This window comes from Ctenopharyngodon idella, chromosome 9 (assembly GCF_019924925.1).
Source record: "Ctenopharyngodon idella isolate HZGC_01 chromosome 9, HZGC01, whole genome shotgun sequence".
Taxonomy (NCBI): domain Eukaryota; kingdom Metazoa; phylum Chordata; class Actinopteri; order Cypriniformes; family Xenocyprididae; genus Ctenopharyngodon; species Ctenopharyngodon idella.
The window spans coordinates 10,415,433-10,440,004 of record NC_067228.1 but is presented as its reverse complement, the minus strand read 5'-3'; the positions used below and the strand labels follow the sequence as shown (position 1 = coordinate 10,440,004).

Below are 24,572 nucleotides of genomic sequence, written 5' to 3'. Positions count from 1 at the left end.
TTGGCTAGGTCTGTGCGTTTTCTACACGTATCGACAACATAGCTACCGTCCCTGCTGCAATCCCGGAAGTGATGATTTTTGTCCTCGTGAATCAGCTGATCAGGAAACTCGCTGAATGTTGCAAACACAATGTGTTGACCACAAGCAGCTAAAATCACATTTTAACAATGGTCTATTTAAAAGCGGAAGCACAGGAGGATGACAGTGATCTCTAGCACTATCTTTAACGGATTAATTTGAGCTAACGTGGTTTTGTTTTTGCAGTTGGCAGGACTGAATAGCTACATCAGTGGACATCTGGTAGGTTGCTGGTCATTGCGATTGATGGTGCTTGTAATTTGTTGCATTTTCATCAAGTCGATGTGGTTAGAATTAGTATAAGGTGTTGTTCTCCTTTCTATCCTTAAAGCAGTATTGTGCGGCATGGTTTGTATGTGCTTTTTGCAATCGAGATGAGACTATCTCCTAACTCCTAGCTTTGTTGTTGTCGATTAAATCTAATTTGGGGAGTCGACCTTTACACATGCAGCTCATTTCTGCTGAATATCTTATCTGTTCCTGAAGTCCTGTCTGTCTGGGCACTGATAAAGCTTCTCTGTTGTGCTTCAAAGTCAATTACGTTCAAAAATAGTACACTTCTCACACTGCAGCTGCTGCACCAGGCACAGAAATAATTGCTGAATACTTTTTAAATTATTGTCACACTTTGGAAGATTGGAAACACATTTTTTTCCATTTTGAAGAAAGCACCACACTATTCAAACAGTAGTGGTTCTCAACCAGGAGGTCAGGGTCCACTAGGGGGCCTCAGCAAACTTCCAAGATGACTTAAAGGATTAGTTCACTTTCAAATAAAAATTTCCTGATAATTTACTCACCCTCATGTCATCCAAGATGTCCATGTCCTTCTTTCTTCAGTCGAAAAGAAATGAAGGTTTTTGATGAAAACATTCCAGGATTATTCTCCTTATAGTGGACTTCAGTGGCCTCCAAATGGTTGAAGGTCAAAATTATAGTTTCAGTGCAGCTTCAAAGGGCTATAAACGATAACAGACGAAGAATAAGGGTCTTATCTAGCGAAACGATCGGTCATTTTCGAAAAAAAATGTAAATGTATATGCTTTATATAAACAAATGTTCGCCTTCCAAGTGGTTCCGCCAAAACCGCACTTACGTGTTCCTCAAAAAGCTTACGCTGTATGTCCTACGCCTTCCCTATTCAACTTACGGAACGAACGCAGAGCCAGTTCCATTTTTTCCGTAAGTAGAATAGGGAAGGCGTAGGACATACAGCGTAAGCTCGTCTGGTATCGTTTAAAGCCCTTTGAAGCTGCACTGAAACTGTAATTTTGACCTTCAACCGTTTGGAGGCCATTGAAGTCCACTATAAGGAGAATAATCCTGGAATGTTTTCATCAAAAACCTTAATTTCTTTTCGACTGAAGAAAGAAAGACATGGACATCTTGGATGACATGAGGGTGAGTAAATTATCAGAAAAATTATATTTGAAAGTGAACTAATCCTTTAAAATTGTTTAAAGGAGTTTTATTAAAATAGTCAAACTTAATCAAAATGCTACAAATTTTAAAAATTAGGATGCATAACATTTAACTAACCTAAAGTAAATTTTAGATCACAAGTGATTTCACAGCATTTCTGTGCCTAAAAAATTTAAGTAACTATCCACTTACATGTTTAAACTGATGCAGACCACAGTGTGTGTATGATTGCTAATGTGGCCAAGGTCACACTACAGTCTCTTTGTGTAAACGCTTCTCTGTGTCTTTCAGTTCAACATTTTTCAGTGAAGCAACAGCATGGATCCCTTGGGAGCTCGTTCCCAGTTTTTGGAGGTCCAAAGCCTCCACACGTGGGACCAGCTTCAGGGAGTCCACGATGAGGTGGATGGAGAAAACCACTTAAGGAAGGAGAAAGACAAGCTGACAAATCATGTCAACTCCTTAACGTCCCCTTTCCCCTTCAGACAAGACATCAACAGCAAGATTGTACTATTGTGAGTGTTATTTATTATAATGCTATTGATATTCCCCAAACCTTCTGCTTTTCCTAGATTCTCCAAAAACATCTGCAGTTATTTAAGAACAAATTGCTTAATAGTTTTTTGGCTATAATTTCAGTCTTAGCCCTAAAAGCCTAAGCATCAAACTGGCTTAACTCTTTTCTTTTGATGTCTTAGTTTAATAATTTAGGCCTAAACCTTTTTATTCCTCTGCAGTCTGCACCCACTGTGCTCTTTGCATCAGTTATTTGCACCAGATCTTTACTGCTTTTAGTCATTCCCTCGTGCACCCAAATCCCCCTTATAGTTCAGTCACATGCAACCATCTGAGAAGTCCTTCTTGCTGTGCTTTCTGACTGATATAGCTGTGTTATGGCAGTATCAAATTCATAGTTTCTCTTTTTTAAGAAAGGGGAAATTCATTTCATGGAACTTCTCTATAAAGTCAATTCAGAAAACCAGTCCATCTGGAAGTTCAGGCAGGAAAAGAATTCAGCAGTGCACATTGTTTTGTGCTAGCAGGATTTGTTCATAGTGACTTTATCCTTTCATTTTTGACTGTATACTTGTATATATTTTTGTTCATGTTATCTATCAACTTGATGTAAAGCATCCTTGGGTCCTTAAAAGGCGCTATATAAATAAAACTTATTATTATTATTTATCGGATTTCCATGCAACTGCAAAACATGATTTTTTTTTGTTGTTTTTGATCATTTTTCTTTTAAAAATGGAAAATGGCACAATTATATTAACAGGTAATAGTGTTATGTTAAAAAAAAAACTTATTTATCAGTGTTGTTTTAGAATTATTTATATAGCGTTTTAGTATGTATTATTTTGTGCTTTTACTTTTATATTTTCAGTTTTCATTTTCATTTTAAAGTTTTAGTAATTTTATTATTTTATTATTTTTTTGTTTTAGTAACTTTAGTACTTAAACTTTAACTTAATTCACTTAGTTGCCAAGGCAACATTCCTAGTTTCTAATTTCTTTAATTTCTAATTAAAGTTTATATATATATATATATATATATATATATATATAGTTTACAATAATAACACTGTTATTTATATGCTATATTTGTACTCATAGCTTTTCCATACCTTATGTGATTTTCTGGATGTTCTGTATGTGATATGTTGGGTTATATCATTCCCTCATTTTACAGTAATGGAGATGTGGCACTTTTAAACTGCACTGCAATCGTCAATACAAGCAATGAGACCCTAACAGACAAGAACCCCGTATCAGACAGTATCCACAGATATGCCGGACCTGAACTACGGGATGAACTACTCAAACTGAAAGGTAGGGGGCACTACCTGGTTAGCAAATGAAGAACTGTTAGATGTATTCAACTTAGATCTTAAACTTTTAATATTTTTTAAATGCTGTTTGTTTTTGTTATACTATTTTGATTACAGATATTATCTCATTATTTTGTTGGAGTGTAAATGACTTGGCTGTGCTAATATTTTTCCAGGATGTCGAACCGGTGAGGCAAAAATGACAGAGGGTTTCAACTTGGCTGCACGCTTTATCGTTCATACAGTTGGACCCAAATATAAAGCCAAGTACCGGACAGCTGCAGAGAGTTCTCTATACAGCTGCTACAGAAACGTCATGCAGCTTGCCAAGTAAGCTGGATCATTGCAACAATTTTTGAGTCAAATGTCACTCTGCTCACACAGACATGATTATACTAAGTAAACATGCTTAGTTTTTCTGTATTTCAGTCACTCACTCTCTAAGATCATATCAGACAGTTCAAATACAGTCATTTTAGGATGAACTCAAGTTGATTGGTGTGACAGTTCCATGGCAATAAGGTGTTTATTAAAATAAATTTTTTGTTCAATACCTGGTGATTCTTAATAGCGATGATGTAAAGAATAAACATTATGTGCTTGTGGTAGGAAAGGAAATTATCTAAGATTTAGATTCCGACTCTGAATACATAAGCTTTTGGAATTTTGAGCTCACCCTTGGGCCTTGGCTAAAGATAAACGGCATTCATCTATTGTTTGGGAATGACTGTGTGTGTGTCATTCCCAAGTGTTGATGAGGTGTTGATGACAGTAATGCTTGATCATGCACATTACATGTCATCAAAGATACTGCTGTCTGCTGCTATGTGGAATGCCCTTTTTTTTTTTTTTTACCAAATAACAGATGTAAACGATGTATAATTGAAGTGAATAGAATATTTTTGTGTATGTTCATTGTGTTTCTGTCGCAGGGAACATGCCATGGTTTCTGTGGGTTTTTGTGTGGTCAGCACAGTCAAAAGGGCGTATCCACTGGAGGACGCCACACATATAGCATTAAGTAATTTACTTTTTTTATTATTATATCAAGTACACATGTGAGGCCAGTCCTTTCTAAAGAAATTTGGAGGTATCTCAGAATGTGTTTTCCCCACATTTATGTTTCTAGGGACTGTTCGTAGATTTCTGGAGAACCATGGTGAAAACATTGAGACGGTGGTGTTTGCTGTTTCGGATGTTGAGGAGGTGTGTGTCGTTTCATTTTCCCCATCCTTTAACTCTCAACTGCACTCTCTCATTTTATTATGAAATTCTCGTTTTATTTCAAGGCAACTTTAGTTGTGTTTTGTGGGTGAAACTGCTGTTAGCTGACTGTGAACTACAGCGTTATGCAGTAGAGAGTCATGTGTTCCTCTTTAACAGTTGCAAAATGAATATAAAAACTTACAATTTTTATTTTTTTAATCAAGTGCCTGTATGTTTATTGTGTATGTATGATTGATTGACCCTGGATGTGTTTGTAATTGATTCTGTTTTCCAGCCAGTGTACAGGAAGTTAATGCCGTTGTATTACCCACGTTCAAAAAAAGAGGAGAGAATCAGTCTGCCTCTCCTCCCTGCCGACATTGGCAATTCTGAGGGGGAGCCCGTGGTCCCAGAGAGACAGATCCGCATTGCTGAAAAGCCAGGAAATCTAGAGGGTGAGCTCAAATAATTGTTCAATATAACATCTTTTCATATCTTTCAGGCAGATACAGTACCGTTCAAACGTTTCATGAGGGTATGTTGTTGTTGGGTTTTTTTTTTTATGTGAATATTTTGAATATTTTTTCTGTTTTAATATATTTTAAAATGTAATTTATTCCTCTGATGCCAAAGCTGAATTTTCAGCAGCCAGTAAGGGGTGGTCACTAAACTTTTCATTGCATTGACTTCCATTCATATGCACGCAAATGCTGGAGACCGGAAAAACAAGTTCAAGAAAAATAACACTACCGGTTTATTTTGAATATAGCCTTCATAATTAATAACTTTGATTTGCTGCCATTCGCAAAATATGAACATTGGTGTGATACACACGCGGAACCAGTTTGGTTGCCTCCGGCCGTTGCAAAATTGCTGTAACGCTGTTTTGGACAGCGGCCCAAGTAGACTCTCCAGTACTGCCGCACAAGCACGAGATCTTGCTTTCCTGCCGCAGGCGCACTTCTATCTGCGCCTGCTCTGTTCATTTATTATATTTAGTGCAAGTGGCGGTCGATAGTGGATAATAATAGGTTATATAATGTATAATGAACTGACGGTAACAGGAGAAATAGAAACAAATACACAAGAAACTCGGTTAAATACTGCGGTAAAAACTGAAAATGTGGAGTTTTTATATTTATAACACATGATACAGTTAAGCAACATCACACGACCAAGAGTGCTGTCTTCCTGAATACCATTACGATTGTAAACGTGACACTGATTTCATACAACAGTTAATAAACAAGTAGTTAATATTAAGTCACTTACATTTTAGAAGGAATATTGACTGTTTTTGTTCTGTTTCAGCAGCGAAAATAGTTCCAAATAAACATCACAGCAGAACCATAGCGCATCTTGCAGCAACACTCAACCGTGTTTTCTTTACCGTGTTTTTGAGTGATTCAGCGTTTTGAACGAATCGGTTGAGTCAATGATTCAGTGACCCATTCATAAACAGCTGCCTCATTCTTGAATGAATCAGCCGTTTGAACGAATCATTTGAATGAATGACTCACTTATTAAGACGGTCACTTGCCGCCACCTACTGGCGGTTTACTATCATTTTCACCCCAACATTTCTTGTATTTTCAAATATTTATAAAGGGGGGAATGCCCTTTATAAAGGTAAAATCATATGTCAAAGCTGCAATATTCTGAATGAAAGAATATTGCTTCAGAATACATTTATATTTACACCACACAAAAATCCCATTTTTTTTTCAGATTTCTCCGTAAGACAAGCACATGATGAGGCTTAATGTCGAGCCCTGCATGTAGTCTTAATGGGCCATGTTTCAGTCACTATTTCACATTGTCTGACAACAAAAAGAAAAATAAATAGATTAAATAGTTTTATTGGGATTTTGACTGCATTAAAATACATTATGTGAGCACAAAGAGTAGCAGCAGAGAAGCAAACGAATCTAAATGGCTGACACTTGGCAGAATGCGAATGCAACTTAATGACATAATTAATATTATAATTGCCATATGATGTCATCTATTGACTTTTAACGAATAATATATATATTAGTTAAAAGTTGATAGAGGTCAAATGTATATATGGCATTAAAAATTGGCATTAAAAAGCATTACATTAGATTTGATGAAACCTGTAGAAACCCTGAGAAATATTTTGTAATATTATAAATGTCTTTACTGTCACTTCTAGTTTAATGTATCCTTGCTGGATAAAAGTATTTACGCTGTATTTATGCATTACTGCGGTAATGTATTTGATTAACAGCATGAATAACAATTGTCTCCCAATAATGTAATAGATTAATGATTATGAGCAGCATGCAGCAGATCTAGAGCTGTTAAATGAGCCATTTTGTCCTCCCTGGCTATTCATCTCGTTCTGTTGTGGGTGTTTCATGAGTTCAGATCAGCTGGATCAGCCTTGTCCCACAACAGGTGCTCTGACTATAGCGGAATCTTCAGCTTTCAGACAGGCACAGCTACAGTCAAGTGTGTGTGTGTGTGTGTGTGTGTGTGTGTGTAAAGGCACCAATGTTAACATGCCTATATGAGAATGAGTGTATGTTTGGCTTACTTGCTTGCCATAGCACTCCAAGCACATGTGCATATTTATTTGTTAGTGGGAGATTAAACTTGTATATTTGTTGGCTTGCCATTATTTCAAGCCTAGATCATGTGGACTGTGAGCCAGCTGTGTTAAGGTGATCAAGTCTCACTAGAGCTGTTGATCCAACTCAAACAGGCCACATAAGCCAGGTCCCATGTAAATAAACACTGCACTTTCCTGCCTGTCTTTGAATGCTTTAAACCAGGACATGGAAAGGCAGCCCAAGGTCTGTTACCAACTGAACTATTAAATAAGCTTTTTCCAAGTTAAAGTCATTTAATATTCTGCTTTATCAGTCTCACTTCTGGATGTTTGCTTGAGCTTGAGCCTGAATGACAACAAGATCTCATCTGAACAAAAATGATCGCTTAACCAAATTTACTTCTCCATATACTGAAGTGGCACAACAGCTTCCAGGCTTCCTTGTTAAAAGTTCACTTTCAAATAAAAATTTCCTGATAATTTACTCACCCCCATGTCATCCAAGATGTCCATGTCCTTCTTTCTTCAGTCGAAAAGAAATTCAGGTTTTTGATGAAAACACGTATGTCCTACACCTTCCCTATTCAACTTACGGAACGAACGTGGTGCCAGTTCCGTTTTTTCCGTAAGTTGAATAGGGAAGGTGTAGGACATACAGCGTAGGCTTTTTGAAGAATACGGAAGGCAGTTTGGCGGAAGCCCTTGCGAGGTGATCTTTTGTGTTTTATAAAGCTTTTTTTTTTTTTTTTTTTTTTTTTAGAAAATGACAGATCGTTTCACTAGATAAGACCCTTATTCCTCGTCTGGTATTGTTTAAAGCCCTTTGAAGCTGCACTGAAACTGTAATTTTGACCTTCAACCGTTTGGGGCCAATTGAAGTCCACTATAAGGAGAATAATCCTGGAATGTTTTCATCAAAAACCATAATTTCTTTTCGACTGAAGAAAGAAGGACATGGACATCTTGGATGACATGGGGGTGAGTAAATTAACAGGAAATGTTTATTTGAAAGAGAACTAATCCTTTAATATGAAGTTAAAGGTGAAGTGTGTACCTTCTGTGCCACTAGTATCACCAAAAGGAATTTATGAAAAATGATGAGTGTTTCAAACTGCTATTGCTCAGCTAGACATTAAGTCCAACATTAAACACGCACCATTGGTTGAGCCACTGTTTCAGGCTGGCTGAAACAGAACAATATTTTTAAAGGTCCTCAGTGTTACTGTTTACACTTTATTTACAAAACCCGATTCTGTATCTGATTCTGATCTGTATGATTTATCTTCTTCAAATATTTGTATAATGACTTTTCCCATACAGTCAACTTACAAAGCCGTGTTAGTTTAATGTTTCTTACATCACTCCACATTCTCTCTTCCTTCGCACATAACATTTTTAAAAATATATATTTTAGGTAAGTAGCCCTATAATTAGTAGGGCTGGGTAAACAATATCGATTTCTCGATTTTAATCGATTCTCATTTTTACGAACCGATATCGATTCTTAAATCTTAAGAATCGATTAGTCTAGTCTGTTTTCAGTTGATGAATGAACATAATATGTAGCGCGCCTCCCATCCAATAAATCGCAACAATCTTTGTGCTTTGTTACTTTTGATATGAAACAAAGTCTCAGATTTCAAATGACGTCCATCTTATTATGAGATTCAAAAAATAAATACCGTTTTGGCGCTGTTTAATGTGACGTGACAGATCGCTTTAACGCCTCAGTTAAAGAGAAGCGGCAGCACGGAGCGAACATCCTCTCCTCCGCTTTAATACCAGTTACAGCGTGAAATAAACATGACTAAACATCTGAAGGTATGTTAAAATATACAGTACAACTTACCGAAATCTGTATCATGTCTCGTGTAATAGCTCAATCAGTGTTTCAACCTCGGAAAGACACAATGTCACGTAACGTCACATTTACCTCAGAAAAACATATTCAGTGACCATAAACTCATCAGTCAGCTAAAAAAGTGAACTCTAGAAAGCAACATTCTGATAAATATAGCTTTGCACCGTTACATATTAATTATAATGTTCTTCAATATTTAATGCATGTTTGAATAAATCAGACAGCCACGATTTAAATTAAAACAAAAACAAAACAAAAAAACACGAATTGGAGTAGAAATATGATTATGTAATTCTAAACTTTATTTATTTAAAAAAAAAACATAATTGAGTGTAATTTAAGTGTTTGTATATAAATAAGTTAATTTTAACCTTCATTATTATAGTAGTACCAACTGAATCCAATGTGTAGTACAGCATTAGTTGAGAGATTTCTTTCCCTTTAGAAAATTTGCCATGTACTGTAACTGATATACTTCATCCAAAATAATCGATATCGAATCGAATCGCAAGCATGTGAATAGAAATCGAATCGAATCGTGAAAATTGTCAATACCCAGCCCTAATAATTAGCTATAAAAAAGGGGTGTAATGCTTAGTCAGTTAGTCATTATAGCAAAATAAATCCCAGATGGTGATCAGGACCCTGACCCAAAGATTAAGTAAGCTCCTTACTTTACATACTTGGGAATGGAATCCCACAAAGTTCAGTGCTGGGCCCTTTCTAAAGCAGATGATGTGCAGTACAGAAAGTTTAGTATGCTACTAAACTTTGTCACTTCTGTTTTATTATGATTTATTGTCTAAATGTCCCGTTACGTATTATTGCTATCTTGGGTTGGACCAAAACCCTGCTGAGGGTTTTTTTATGAGGATAAGAAGTGTTTGTTCCTATACAGTCTTTCTGAAAGACATTAAAGGACACATTTTTAATGTTTGTAACCCAGGTCTGCCGCACCCTGTTACTGATCTGGCTGATCTCTTCAAAACCTTGTCCTCATACATGCCCTTTTATCATTGTGATGCAGGTCTGCTTGTCATTTTTGGAGTAATATTAAAGACAGCAGGTGACTTGGCCTTCACTAATGCAGCCCAGCTCTTATGGATTAGTCTATGAAGCAATGTAGAGGTCTCAAAGCATGCCTCAAACCACACACTTGCCTAATCTGCTTTCTCCCGTTTTTCTTTTTCTGCCCAGTTCCCTTAATCCCCATTTAATTTTTCCTGTCTTTACGCATTCTGTTATTCATGTTCTTATTACCCTCACAAAAAGATGTGCTGTATACCATGGCGCAGTGATGTTTCAGATGGTATTGCCATGATATTCATTGCTTTATTCATTTACCATGGTATTTATTGATATATTTGTATTTCAATATTTACAGTTTTTTCTTTTATGATTTAGGTCATTGTTTCTCACAAAGTTTAATGTCACATTGTGGTGAGGTGCTCCTGAAAAATTAAATAAACTTTAGCTTAAAAGCCAAAGGCCTTACTTGAAAGAGCAAGCATTGGTGCTTTCTGTTCAGTGAGGCAGATCATAAAAGGACCATATGTTGCATTACAAAAACAGAATCTCATTCTTTGCTTCAACATGCTGTAATGATTCTGGCCAAAGATAATCTTCAGGAGACATCTGTGTCTAATTGAGTCCTGATCATGTGTCACTGTAGGTTTGCTAGCAGCTGACTGTTTGGCTGTGATCCTCTTATTTACCCGTTATTATCTCTACCAGATTTTTTTTTTTTTTTTTTAATTTCTGGCTAAATATTTTGCAGACTGACCTGTGACCATGTGGTTGAGCTGAGGAAATGAGAAAAATTTAGTTTGTTGTTGGACTGGACTTTCTTTTCATGTCTGTTCAGATATGGCTAAGGTTGGCCCGTAATAGAGATTTGGCATACACATGTAAACAAGAATAACAGACGAGGATTATTTTTACATTTTGCCTGGCTGTACATCACACACGCCACTGGCTTTCCCAGCTCTAATTGAGGGTGGGAGGCCATGTCTGGTTGAATGTACCACATTGTAATGCTCATTGAACCTGGTAATGTTTATTCCAAGTGTGTGAGATATATATAATTATTATTATTATTTTTTTTTTTTACTGTTTATCACTGCAAAAGCATTTGTGCTTCAGCACACTTTTATGGTGCATTGGTTTTGCTTTTCTTGTAATATCCAGAACTTTGTGTTGTACACGAATACTTGCTGATAAGTTCATAATACTGATATTAATCTAATTTCTGCAGATGACTCCGGGGATGATTCACTAGAATCCGACCTGGGGCTGGTGGGAAGTCATGCGTTTGCTCGTATGGAAGGGGATGTGGATAAGCAGCGTAAACTCATCCTTCAGGGCCAAATTTCAGAAGCAGCCCAGCAGAAACAGCACCAAAGAAAGTAAGATGTCTTGTTGTCGCATTATACCGTTGCTTTTTACAACTACATTTCTTACTGAAACCCCTTACAAATATTTACCATATTAGCTTATATATATATACCATAGTTATTGACCAAATACCGTAGTTATTGACCGTACTGTACAATCCTTGTCAATTAATATGATTCTTCCGTTAAACATTAAGAAGTAGGGCTGGGTGGTATAACGTTTTAAACATTTTAGATAAATTTTTTTTTTTAATGGAAAAAATCACGATAACCCTGATATAAAATTACTCAAAATGTGGTTTTGATTGGTCATACTACCCACCCCTAGTAAGAAGCTTTTAAAACCCTTCCTGTCATCATATTTAATGACTTTTTTTAATGAGTCACCACAGTTTTGCTGTACTACCTAACGTTATTATGTCAAATGTTTGAGACACTGGAAGCTTTACAGAAACTAGCATTCTAAAAACTGTCAGCCATGTTTAGCTATATGCAAACTAAGGAAGCATTTATGTTACATTACAGACATATTTATACTATAGAACTATGTACTCATATGTTTGTTATTTGTACATCACTGCAAATGACCTAGAATGTCTTAGTTTTTGTTGTCTGTTTTTTACAGCTATAACCGCTGGCTTTGCAAAGCTCGTGCAGAGGACCTCTCAGACATAGCAGCGTTAAAGGCGCTATATCAGACTGGTCAGTCTTTCTCTCTTGGAGTGTCTTTTATGCATTTTTATAATGTGTGTTTTAATTGTAAAGCTGTTAGTTTCACCCAATAACTTTAGTACAGTCGATTTAAAAAAAAATATCATTGATAAAAAATATTTTTATTTATTTATTTTTTTAAATTTTGTAATTCACACAAGGTTTTTTTTAAGGTGCATTTTTGAGTTAAACTATTTCGACTTGTCACAGTATTAAAATTAAACATTTAATTAATTGGCATATTAATTGATTTGATGAAAATATTTAATCATTTTACAGGCCTACTTCATGTATGTCAGTGTAACTGTAGTAGTATGATATGGTGAATGTTTGGTCACATGTTCACTTGTTCTCTTTGTGTTGCGGTCTCTCTGTATATCTTTATGCACATGTGGACTTTGTTCTCTCCATCTGTCTGTTTGCACTCTGGGCAGGAAACCTTTGTTCCGCCTCATTGAGCACAACATCAGGGGTTCTGTAATCCATTTCTCTCGTTTCACAATTTCAGAATAAAAAATAACCACCAAAGTAACGGTTTCTGTGTTAATAAATATTTATCATCATCTTTTTTGATGCATGGCTCAGATAGTGTCAGCTGACTTTCTGCGTTCAAAACTTCATTTACCACAGACTGTACACATTATGTTTGTCTTGCTAAATTAAATCTTTAATTTCTTTTTTTTAATCGTCTTTTTAGAAAACTGCAGAGCAATACTACATTTATAACTGAATATCTCAATCACACTGACTTACTTGCCCAAAGGGGGGCAGACTTTCTCTAGCTGTACACCTCAACATGCATGTTTACTGTGCCACGTGAGGATGGACTATAATAAAACATCTGGCTATGCACATCCAGATGTTTCTCATAATAAAGTTCAAAATATTGATTTCAGTGTATATATATACATAACTCTTACAGTTCTGCAGGATGAGTTCATTAAACAGGGTGAGGCTGAAATGGCTGATGCATTTCTTCAGAAATGCTTCATATGAGAATTCTGTCAGCAGAGAAAACAATCTAGGGTGCTGTCTCTCTCTTCTGACCATCTGCCCAGCGTTTGAGGCTCATTTAGGGTTAGGGACTTAAGCATCTTTTACAATGGGTGTGAGGAAACATCCTTCCGTAATATAGTTATATCATGATGCTTTTTTCTCATTTTCAGGTGTTGATATGTGTGGTAGGACGGTCATGGTTGTTGTCGGCAGGAATATTCCAGTTACACTTATTGATATGGAGAAGGTAAAAGAGAAAATTCTCATACTTCCATTTGTCATGTTCTGTGTATGGCAGAAAAAAAATCAGGTTGACCAGTTGCCCTGTATTAAGGATATCTTAAAGTGCACCAAATGTTACACATTTTGCCAGGTTTAGCAACAAATGCTGCCTAACCAGATGAAAGCTTAACTTAAAGTGTTTTAAAAGAATGTTGGTGTCAAGGTATTTATTTAGATGTAAACCATTTAGATTTAAGATTTCTACTTGAGATCTGCCTTTAGACAGAAAACTTTGATTTATAATTTAAGATTTTTTTTCTCTTTTTTTTTTTTTTAAAGATTGACTTGTTCAACATATACTACACTGTAAATGTGAAAAATTAGACTGCACTGTTTAAAATGTTTATTTAAAGGATTTAGTTCACTCAACATTTAAAATCCTGTCATTGACTCACACTCATATCAGACCTGTTTTTTTTTTTTCCCTTCTGTGGAACGCAAAAAGAAAAATTGAAATGAAATGTAAAGTAAATGATGACTTCATTTTCATTTTTGAGTGAATCTGACAACCTTCTTCTGATGATGTCCTCATTTGTAAAAACGGTGTTAAAAATAGATGAATTAAAAAAAAATTGCATAAAGTTTTCTGTTACGGTTAAGATTAGGGTTAGGTTATAGCCTAGTATTTATAACTATAAAAAAAAAAAAGGAAGTCTATGCACTGTCCCCATTTACATGGCTAAGTTAACGTGTGTTTGTGTGTTAGGCTTTGCTGTATTTCATCCATGTGATGGACCATATCACAGTGAAGGAGTATGTGATGGTGTATTTCCACACACTCACCAGTGAACACAACCACCTGGACACGGACTTTCTGAAGAAGCTCTATGACATTGTGGATGCCAAGTAAGAGTTATTTCTGTTCCATTACAGAGATACTACAAACCACCCACATTTCCTGCTCTCTACGACCTTACAATGTTTTCGAGATGACTTGACCCAGTTTTTGGCTGAGGTATTCTTTCAAACCATAACTCACAGACTCCCATGGAAAAGCTAATCACAGTTTCATATAAATGCTGGCTTGGTGACTTTGTTTTTATGAGCTTCATGTGCCAAACAGTACTGTCTCCTCAAACCCAAACCCAAAAACACCACATATGTTGTGATAATCATAAGGGAATGTCTTGGGCTTCCTGTTCGATGAATGTCATGAAGATTTATACACCGAAGCTCAACCCTTTTCTAGGTTATTACAAGCTTGGAAAGAAGTTTGAAGTAAATCTACACACTGCTGAGTCATGTTTCCTGTTTTACCTGCTGCTTCTCTGAAGTATTACTCTAAATTGCTGCTCAAATGGTGATTTGTTCCTTTAAGGAAAGAGAAATAATATTACTTTTGCTCAGAGCACTTTGGGAAATTTTGAGGGGGATTCTGGTTATCAAGATTAGAACGCTGAGAGCGATTACAATGACTTTGACACCTTGTAAATCTAAGGTCTTGATGTTCTCCTCTCCCCCATCGAATTGAGAAAATCAGCAGACTACCACCACCAGAGGCCTACAAACACTTGCATGGATGTAGCACCATGGTATGGCAATTGTTCTTTTAGTCAAACAGACCTCATGATTACTGTTTTCCTGGCTTAGCAGAGGAGTCTAGTCTTTGTTGAAAGTCAAAACCGTGGGAGGTGATTGGTAGGTCAGGCATTCGTCATTTATACGGGGGGACACTCTCAGCATGCAGGCAGAGGAAACCACAGTCTTGAAATAAAAAGCAGAAATGCTCTCCAGCTCCAGTCCCTCACACTTTCCGTACATCGTGGAGCTCAGCGTGACTCATAACTCTGAGAGCCAGGCCAGTTTGACTCGTGTCATTTATTATGAGGTATCAGCAGAGCAGAGCAGATCATCATTGTATTTATCCTCACAAGATATTGGTCTTTAAGGAAGTGTTTTACAGACTTAATCCTGAGCAAGAGTGATGGGGTTCTGTAATGGTTCTGTGAGCAATCACAGCCATGTTTATAGCTGAGCTAGACGGTGATGCTATCACTCCCTTTGACCCCTGCTTAAGGGTTTTGGACGGGATGGGCTGTGTCCATCGTGGGAAAGGGTAAAGGTTGACAGACACATCCCTCGCTCTATTCGAACACCCCTCCGCTTCTGGCTGTCCATATCTCTATTCATCTGTATGTTTTGGACGACAGCATGCGGCTTGGACGTAGCTGCTCCGCTGAACTCGATTCACCAACTTTTGCTCGTTCCTAAAAAATGCACTTTAGCTCTCTTTCTAATGGGTTCATTGTTTTTGTTAAGGCAATAATCCTTTCAAAGCTCAGTGCGCCAGAGGAATTCACTATTTGTGTAATAAGTAATTGGTTGGATGTGTTGATAATGTTTCTAAAGCCAGGTTTCCCTTTGTGTTTTCAGGTTTAAGAAAAACCTGAGGGCTTTCTACTTCGTTCACCCGACGTTCCGCTCCAAGGTAAATGTAATCAATTCATCAACTTGGATGCAAGTCTATTAAAGGCAGCACTAGATGTTGATCTCGTTTTGAGCTTTTCTTTCCGAGCTTGTACTGGTCTGATTTGCGGCGGTCAGCTCCACATGTTTCGCATTGACTAAGTAAGAAAGACTGTGTATGCGCCTGTGTAACTGAATATGTTGAAAAGCGTCTCTGAGACCACATTGAGATTCATGATGTGTCTGCACTAAGTGTTCCGTAGTGTTCCACAGAACCTATTCAGGTAATTGAAGTGCTTATGAGAGCACGTTGCCACTGCCAGACTTTGCTTTCATTTGCGAAATTATTCAACAATTATGCTTTGTGCACTCCAAATGTAGAGGAACCTCAGCAATTAAGTGTCAGATAATTGTTCGTTTTAAAATGCATCCATTTCAGTCAGAGAATGCTCGAGCCTTGTAACAATCCCAGGTGTGAAACGTGTTCAGGCATTATGGATGAGTCATTGGAGTAAATGCTGAAAATGACTACAGAAACAGCTTTAGGAGCTGCAGAGTTTGCACTTAGTAATGAAACATTTTTTGCACATCTTCACCAATTTTGTAGTTGTCCATTGTAAACTGGTGTATTGTCTGTCATTTGTCAGTTACATTTGAGGAAAATTTTATATAGTAAGATGAATAAATGATTATAAATTATATTTATAATGATACAAAAGATTTGCATTTCAAATAAATGCTGTTCTATTCATCAGTGAATCAAAGAATACCGAAATCAAAGAATTTAAATTATTTTGTACCCTTTTCATGGAAAGTTCCATCTCTGTCCATCTAAGGCTTTTGTTTGTGATTCCCATCAGGTCTCTACATGGTTCTTCACAACATTTAGTGTATCAGGCCTTAAAGAGAAAGTCCATCACATAGAGAACCTGCAGCAGCTCTTCACCTGCATCCTGCCTGAGCAGATCGACATCCCTCCTTTTGTCCTGGAGTATGACACACGGGTGAGTATTCAGTCCTTTCACACACACACCTCAGTCTTATCCTCAAATCCTTTACCACACTACAATTTTCCATTGAGGATGGACAATTACACTTGGAAAAAGAGTTGTGTAAATAACCTGACCTTTTACTTTTTTTTTTTTTTTTTTTTTTTTTTTTTCTTTATTTAATCTGTATTAAATTCTGTCAACATTTATTCACTGTTACGTTATTCAAATCTTGCATTACTTTCTTCTATGAAACACCGAAGGGACATTTGAATTGTTACTCTCTTCCATGAAATTACAATGAATATGAAGCACCATAAAAGTGGTCTGTATTTTTGTTCCAAGTCTTTTGAAGCTATATAATAGCTTTGTGTGAGGAACAGACTGAAATTTAATTATGTTTGAGACCCATCTGCATGTTTGTAGCTTGTGAAAGCAACAGTGGCACGCTCCTTCCATCCGTAGTGCTAAGGTCAGCTCTTTGGGCAAGAGTGATTAACCCTTAAGTCTCCCATACTAGGGTAACAGTTGTGTATATACACGGTATTTAATGTGTGTTTTGTTTTTTAATAAGGGTCAATCAATCAAGTCTAATAATAACAGATTGAAAACTATGGCTCTTGAATCTCTTACAAATGATCACCCGGCACTAGATCTGCACGTTTAATCGTTAAAAGATTAAACGTGTGTTGTTATTTCTGTTACAAACATTCAAATTATCACAGAAGTACTGGGATAAATAAGTAGTTCAAACATAAGCACTGATGTCTACGATTACAGTAGCGATCAAAATAGAGTAAATCACTTTTTGAAAACAACTTGATGCTTCAAATAAAGATTGTATCAATGACATTGTTACACCAGTAGGTGGCAAAAAATGACTGTTAAAAATGTATTCGTCATTGAATCATTCATTCAAACCGATTTAAAAAAAAAAAAATATATATATATAAAAAAAATCAAATAATTTTTTTTTTTTTTAAATAGACTGCAGCAATTATCATTTTGCCATTTTGTTTAGTTGTCTGTTCAGAATTGTGGGAGAATCGTGATTTTTATTTTAAAGAGAAAAATTGTGATTCTCAGTTTATACAGAATTGTGCACCTCTAGTTAAAATCTTTTTCAAATCGTCGGAACTGGAAAAACACGTACCGATGTACTGATGTGCATTTTTAGCGATCGAAATAAGCCTGTTAAAAGTGAAACGTTGTACATTGTCAAATAAAGTTGAATGAACAACGTTTTCATATTTTTCATCACTTCCACTGTGCTTGAATTATCTCATGCCAGGCTTTGTCTTGTGCAACTATTCCTTTAAGCGAGTCTAACTTTTCATAAAATGACCCGTTTTATCATTCAAGTCTCCGACACCTTGCAGAGAACCGGATCTTTACTGCAACACATATTCTCACCACAATTTCACATCAACAATCATCCAGGGATCATGTTAGGTGTTCTGGTTTTCAGAGGGCTGAAGATAGTCTCAGTGTTGTTTCAGTTTGAGAAAACACATGTGGTCAAAAAAGTTGTGTCTGTAATGTTTTTAAACACACATTTAGGAAAATTACTCTGCTTAAACATGTAAAAGATTTTCTCAGTGTTTAAGGTAATTGAAATATACAACTTGTGACCCATTTGAGATGCAATTTTATGCAAATTCTTTAAACAAGTTTGCCTGTATGACCTGCTCTTTAAATGCAGCCTTAAGCACAGTTTTATTTTTAGTGAAGCTGCTATATAAAAATATTTACTTTTTTTAGGCCTTAATGAGGTCCTTTTTTTGTTTTGAAATGGATTGTGTTTGGCTTGTGGAAAGGAGATGCTAAAATAAGTCACAAGTATGGGTGGAGGAAAGTCTTTCCCTTCAGACTGAAAGAGGCCTCAGCCATAAGAAACTCTGAGCTGCCGCTCGCTTCGACTCAAAGGAACACATCACATTTAATTTCTTAAGATTACTTCAACTTCTTATGTGGGATCGGGTGAAATATTCAAGGAAACATGGAAACAAAAAAATCAGCTAGTTACTCTGGAATATGAGAAGACAAATTGTGGCTGTAGTCGTCTGGCATTGCAGAATCTCATTACTATTATAGCGTGTCACTTAGCATGTTTTTCCCTCAACATAGAGAACATTGTAGTCAGTTTGAAATTTTGCGTTGCCTTTGTTACCTCACTGTTGAATCCAAGCAAATTGCTCACACTAATGTAATAAAAAGATTTGTCACAGTTAATGGCAGACTTTATCCATGCATTGATTAGATCCATCTGGACTGGACTCATTTAGCTGATTCCTTAGCTCTTAGTTTTGCCATTTTACCTACTCCCTACTGGTTTTTATAACCATTCTATTTTATATTTTTTATTTTATTTTACCACGCACATATCTCATTTAAAGCTGTGACCCTAAGAGTAGAAATGCCATCTGAAAAACTAAATTATGTATTACTGTATGGTCAAATAGGATTTTTTAGATGTTGTTTTTGTCCTTTTGTTCCTGGGTTTAAAGGGCAATGGATTAAAAGTAAATGAAAGCAGGAAGGAAGACACAAAGGTGAGGCAGCTGTGAAGAATCGATCATGCCACTAATGCGTTAAATGGATGGTCTTTCTCGTGCCAGGTGCATGTCGCCCTTTATTTATGTGTTCGCTGAGCAAGAGTGCAGACGCACAGACTTGATTAGAAACAATTTTTTTTCCCCCTGCAGGCTGTGTGTGTATTTGATTTGCATGGAAGACATTCTGTACTTGTGCTTTAGTATGTTAACACAAACTCGATGACTTTTCGGGTAAAAAATGCAAGCTTTAATAAGTATGTCTGATTTTTGTTTTCATCCTTGCGTAAATGGGTAAATGTTGAAGTTACTTTAAACTTTAGATCAGATGGTCGTCTTCAGATGATTCCACAGAAATCATCTGTATCGTCTACCCCAGGATCCCTTAGATAATTTTCCACATGTTTCGGTTGAAACCAAAGGCATTGAAGCTTTTCTCTGAAATTCAGTTTTACTTGTAGATTCATTTTAACTCTTGTGTTTTTATTATTTCTTGAAACTGTGACTTTGGAGACTTTCTAGAGGTTATTTTCTTTAGGGAATATTCATGACCATTTTATCAATTAATGTGTTGGTCACTTGAATGGATAAACCCATTTTCTCCCTTATTTTATGCAAGTATAGCGTGTGTTTTTGGTCTCCATGCCTTAGCCTTGAATTCACTCCTGGACTACCATACTCAAGTGTTTCCTGTCATTCTTTGATTACCCAGGAAGTTAATGGGCAGGAGGGGAAATGGCAAAATGAGTAAGCTTTAATGCCAATTTCACTCGGCTTTCTCTCTCTGTCCATTTGAATAGATGCAGTGCCATGGAAAGTCCAGCCACAGTCACCTCAAATAACCCAGTCAACTTTCCATAAAGCATTGAAAGGCCCCTAAAGGGTTTTTATTTTGAAATCTCACCTCTATACTGTGTTGGGTAGTAACGGACTATGTAATCTGGATTACATAATCAAATTGCAAAAATCTTGTAATTACAAAAAATACTTGTAAATAATTGTATTACAGTTTTTTTATGGATAACATGATTGTATATTGATTATAATCAGACAACAGCAATAAAATAGTTTGGAAACACTTTACAGTAAGGTTCCATTTGTGATCTACATTAGTTAACATGAACTAAGATTTAATAAATGCTTTAGAAATATTTTTAATTGTTAGATTATAGATTAAAAATATAGATGAAAAGGAAAATAGATGTCTGCACACTGAAATTGCAGCTCCAACGAGTTTAAAAGGCTCAATGTTTTTAGGATTTTACCAGTCAGGTCTTCATTTTCATGTGCCTGATGAAGATCTGACTGGTAAAATCAAAATGTTGCACTTTTTGGTAAATATACTCTTTGGAGCTGCAATTTCAATGTGTGGACATCTTTTTTTCTTTGCTCATTCATTTTTATTTTGTTACCCTGCACCTGAGCCCAATTTGGGTTTTGGATGTGTACTCCTTTTTTTGTATTTTTGAATATTATTGTATTAGTACAATTGCAAAGTGTTAACAATAGTTTGTGCTAATAGTTAATGTGCTGATTGGCTCAGAGGCTAAAATATTTTTGGTAGGCCTCCACATGATTCCTGAAGAAAGCAGGAGTGGGAACAGACAGACATGATCCCAGCCTACTTTGTTGTAGAGCTGAAATAACTTACTGAAAATGTGCAATGCAGCACTTGCGTTGCGAAACATGTCTTAAACATGTCTTCGTTGCGAAACGTTTTTTGGGGGGTTCTTATTTTTTGTCAAATTAAAATAAGGCAAGATTTTTCTTGTGTGAATTGAATAAAATCATATTAGACTACCTAAAACGTATCATCATAAATCACACAATTTTTTTTTTCTTTTTATTTTTTTAAATGAATTTCCTGTGCTCTTTGCGGAATCTCTTTTTGCATTCTTTTGACCTGAAGGCCTAAAGCACTTTCTTGCTAGATTGACCTCACAGCTTCAGATAGTGAATCATCTGCTGTGCTGTGAGTCATACAGTAGCAACAGATGCTCATTAATTCCCAGCACATCACTTTCCCCTAAGTGTTCATTTGGCTATTGGAATCCTTACATACATTCTAATTCTCCAGTATATCCTAGAAACCACATCCCTTATCAAATACTTGCATAAATATTTACCTATTGAATATGTGTATTTCTATGGTAAACCTCTCGGGTTATGTACAGTGTAGCTATATTTAAATCTATCTTCATATTTGTGCCGACAGGCTCTCTAGGATGTAGGTGTGTCTTGGGCTTATGCTGTGGTAATAAGGGCTCTCTTGCCAATTTGCCTTCAGGCTTTTTGGAGCGTTTTTAGCTCTCTCCCAGTCCGTGACCAAATGTAACCTTTACTACTGTTTATCTTTATTCAACTGTGCTCAGGAATATCATCTCTGCTCTTCCAGGTTAACAGCCCCTATTACATGGCTCAGCCCTCAGGCCTGTGATGGTAGCAGATAAATTCAGCACTGAGGAGTTTTCACTGGGCCAACACTCAACCCAATGACCCTGACTCTGACGTGAATTCAAGATGGAAGCAGTCAAAAGTGCGTCTCTGCCGTTCCTGACCGGCTACATTTTCTCCGTGACAGTGAGAGACTGTTGATCAATAATGCTGTATAAACACAACCTGCTGTGAAACCTGCTGAACTGCCACAGACCCAAATATCATTGAAGGAACCTCTGGCCTGACCGAAGCTGTTCTTGGACAAGGTATGTGTGTGTGTGGCGTGGATGAAGAGACTGATTTTGACAAACATGCACAACATACTAAACCAATATTTTGTACCAATGTGAAACACATGTACCAGTGTCTACGTGAATAATGGCTGGAAATTGCCGAAACCATTCTGGTTTTAATTTCTCATGTCCTTGTCTATCCAATCATATTTAAAAAGCCTTATATTTTGCCATCTAAACAGTTTTGTAGTTTCATTTATTTCCATGTCTGCACAGTCACCAGAAGGAACAGCAGCATTTTGCTTTTATCTCGAGTCTCAAGCACTTTTACAGCTTTATCTGAGGTATTAAACAAACATCACTACAGATTCTTGAGCTTTGACAGCAAGCAAATTGTCTGTGTGTGTGTGTGTGTGTGAGTGTGAGTGGATGTGGATGTGATGTCAGAAAGATTGCTTTGTGAAGCTCTAAATTCAGGTTGGCCTGTTGAGATTTCAGTTACCCTATTAATAGTACTTTTCTTCTATTCCTGTCAATGGTACATCAGTGTTCTGGTGGGTTCCCCTGAGGTACACTAAAAATGCTAGTGTGTCGGTTTGTATTTTATTTGGTGATTTACATGCATGGCCAAAGGAATCTCACAGGCTGAGAGCTCTTCTCAAAGTGAAGCACTGTAAATAGGTTATTGTAGATACTGCAGATGCTGCCTCTTACTATTAATTCTGGTTTGTTTTAGTCAGCCTTCACTGTAGCGGTTCAGTGATTAATGTGCTCAATTTTGTACCGTTTTAAATGAAGTATGACGTATGAATTATGATTATGAAGAGAGTACTCTTTGAATAAATAGAATATCGAAATTTGTTGTTATCATTAATGTGTTTGGGTGTCTTTATTGAACTCTTTTCTGTATGATCAGCGTATTTTCAAACTAAAAACGCCCTTATGTTTCATAATTTCCGTGTCAAGTTGGGCTATTTTTTAAAAATATTGCATAATCTGCCAGTACTCGTCAGTTGTGCAGAACAAAAAAAAAATGTATTAAGGTTAATCAAAAAATCATAGCTGTCCTTTTTATGAAACCACACACCAAACACAGGGGTCTATCAGACTTGGTAACGTTTTTTTTCTTCTTCTTTCACAAATTATATTGTTAAAGCTCTTTTTGTAATATTACAGTATGTGTAACTTGTTTCAAGGCAAACAGATCTCTTTGCAATCAAGACTTACATGGAGTGCAAAAGTATTTTCGTGAGTTGAGAGGAAGTGGTGGTTTTGTCAGAAACCTTTCTGTTCACATGAAACAGATTTTAATATAGAGACACTTTGTGTGGAGGAAAAATAATCATTAGTATTGCAGCCATTGATATTTTTTCCACAGAGTTGTACAATTACACAACCATAAATGTTTTGATGCCCACTAGACTGGATGGATTTTTAAAAGACATTTTTAACCTTTCAAGCCAGGGTGTGATGTTACATCCAAACCACCAGGGGAAATAATGTTTTTTTTTAATTATTATTATTATTATACGGCAACATAAATTTAACATGGCTGATGACAGTGAGGCAAAAAAATATATCTGGAATATTTACTAAATCTTTTATTGGACAGATGTGCCTACTCTTTCGTGCTTTTTTTAACACTGAGTCAAAACTGATCAGTTCTTGAAAACAACATATAAGTTTTTTGCAATCTTTGCAAAACTGAATTTCATTCGCATCGAGTGGACAGCCCTTTTCACGTCCATCCATATGTTCTCTGTCGGATTGGTCAAATAGTCACATTATATACTTCAGTCTGTTTGTTTTTAATCATTTAAGCACCGCTGGTAAGGCAGCAGTCCAGCAGAGTGCCAGTGTCTCTCTGTGGTGGCACATGTGGTGAGGAAAATTAATCAGTCTTTAACAGAGCTCTCACCATGTCTGTGGGCTCAGTCGAGCTGTAACACCTGGACAAGATTGCTTTGGCTTTACACTGTGACTCAGACCGAGTATGACAACAACATCAGGAATCAGCAGGGGTATCTGGGAAATGGAGACATGACACTGTGCCTCTCATCATTGGCTGGTCTGCAGCCTCGCAAGAGCTGTCCTTAAATAACCCTCCTTACAGCAGTCTTTTTTTAGAAAATGCAATAATATATATTCATACATTCAGGTAATTCACCTAAACTCAGCAAGAACAGATCTTTATTGGAAAGTGTTTTTCATGCTTGTGCAATGGATCATAAACAATTATTGCACATGATGCACCCGTGGAACAGTCCATAAGACACTAACAGTACGTAAGACAGTGCTAGAGGGAGACAGGAAGGACAGCTGATCGTTCTTGCCAAACCATGTGTAACCATATGTCAGACTTTCAAGTGCCTTGTTGGAAGAGTGGGTTAACCTCTCACAGCAAGAACGGGCATATATGCTGCAGTCCACGATGCACTGACTGTAGGGTTTCATTATTCCATTTTTTTGTTTGTCAAATGTCTGTGAAATTTGTTCAGGTTGTTGTTTTAAAGGTGCTGTATGTAAGTTTTTTGACTGTACTAAAGCATAAAAATACCATAATATATTTGCAGATATTTAGGAAACATGCTGAGTTCACA

At 36.5% G+C, this 24,572-nt stretch overlaps 1 protein-coding gene across 2 annotated transcripts; it reads left to right on the top strand.

Moving 5' to 3' along the window:
• Nucleotides 1-58: 58 nt before the first annotated feature.
• gdap2 (ganglioside induced differentiation associated protein 2) lies at nucleotides 59-22,842 on the top strand. 2 transcript variants are annotated; one of them, XM_051907025.1, is made up of 14 exons: nucleotides 63-300; nucleotides 1,792-2,015; nucleotides 3,194-3,333; nucleotides 3,509-3,662; nucleotides 4,265-4,353; nucleotides 4,462-4,538; nucleotides 4,834-4,993; nucleotides 11,229-11,379; nucleotides 11,993-12,069; nucleotides 13,245-13,321; nucleotides 14,063-14,202; nucleotides 15,730-15,784; nucleotides 16,623-16,766; nucleotides 21,699-22,842. In XM_051907025.1, exons 2-14 carry the CDS (start codon nucleotides 1,819-1,821, stop codon nucleotides 21,738-21,740), a joined length of 1,503 nt encoding a protein of 500 aa, XP_051762985.1. In that variant the 5' UTR covers nucleotides 63-300; nucleotides 1,792-1,818; the 3' UTR covers nucleotides 21,741-22,842. The 2 variants fall into 2 exon arrangements, 1 of the variants encoding a protein (XP_051762985.1); XR_007931804.1 differs by lacking the exon at nucleotides 15,730-15,784 and having other exon boundaries at nucleotides 59-300.
• The last annotated feature ends 1,730 nt before the right edge of the window (nucleotides 22,843-24,572 follow it).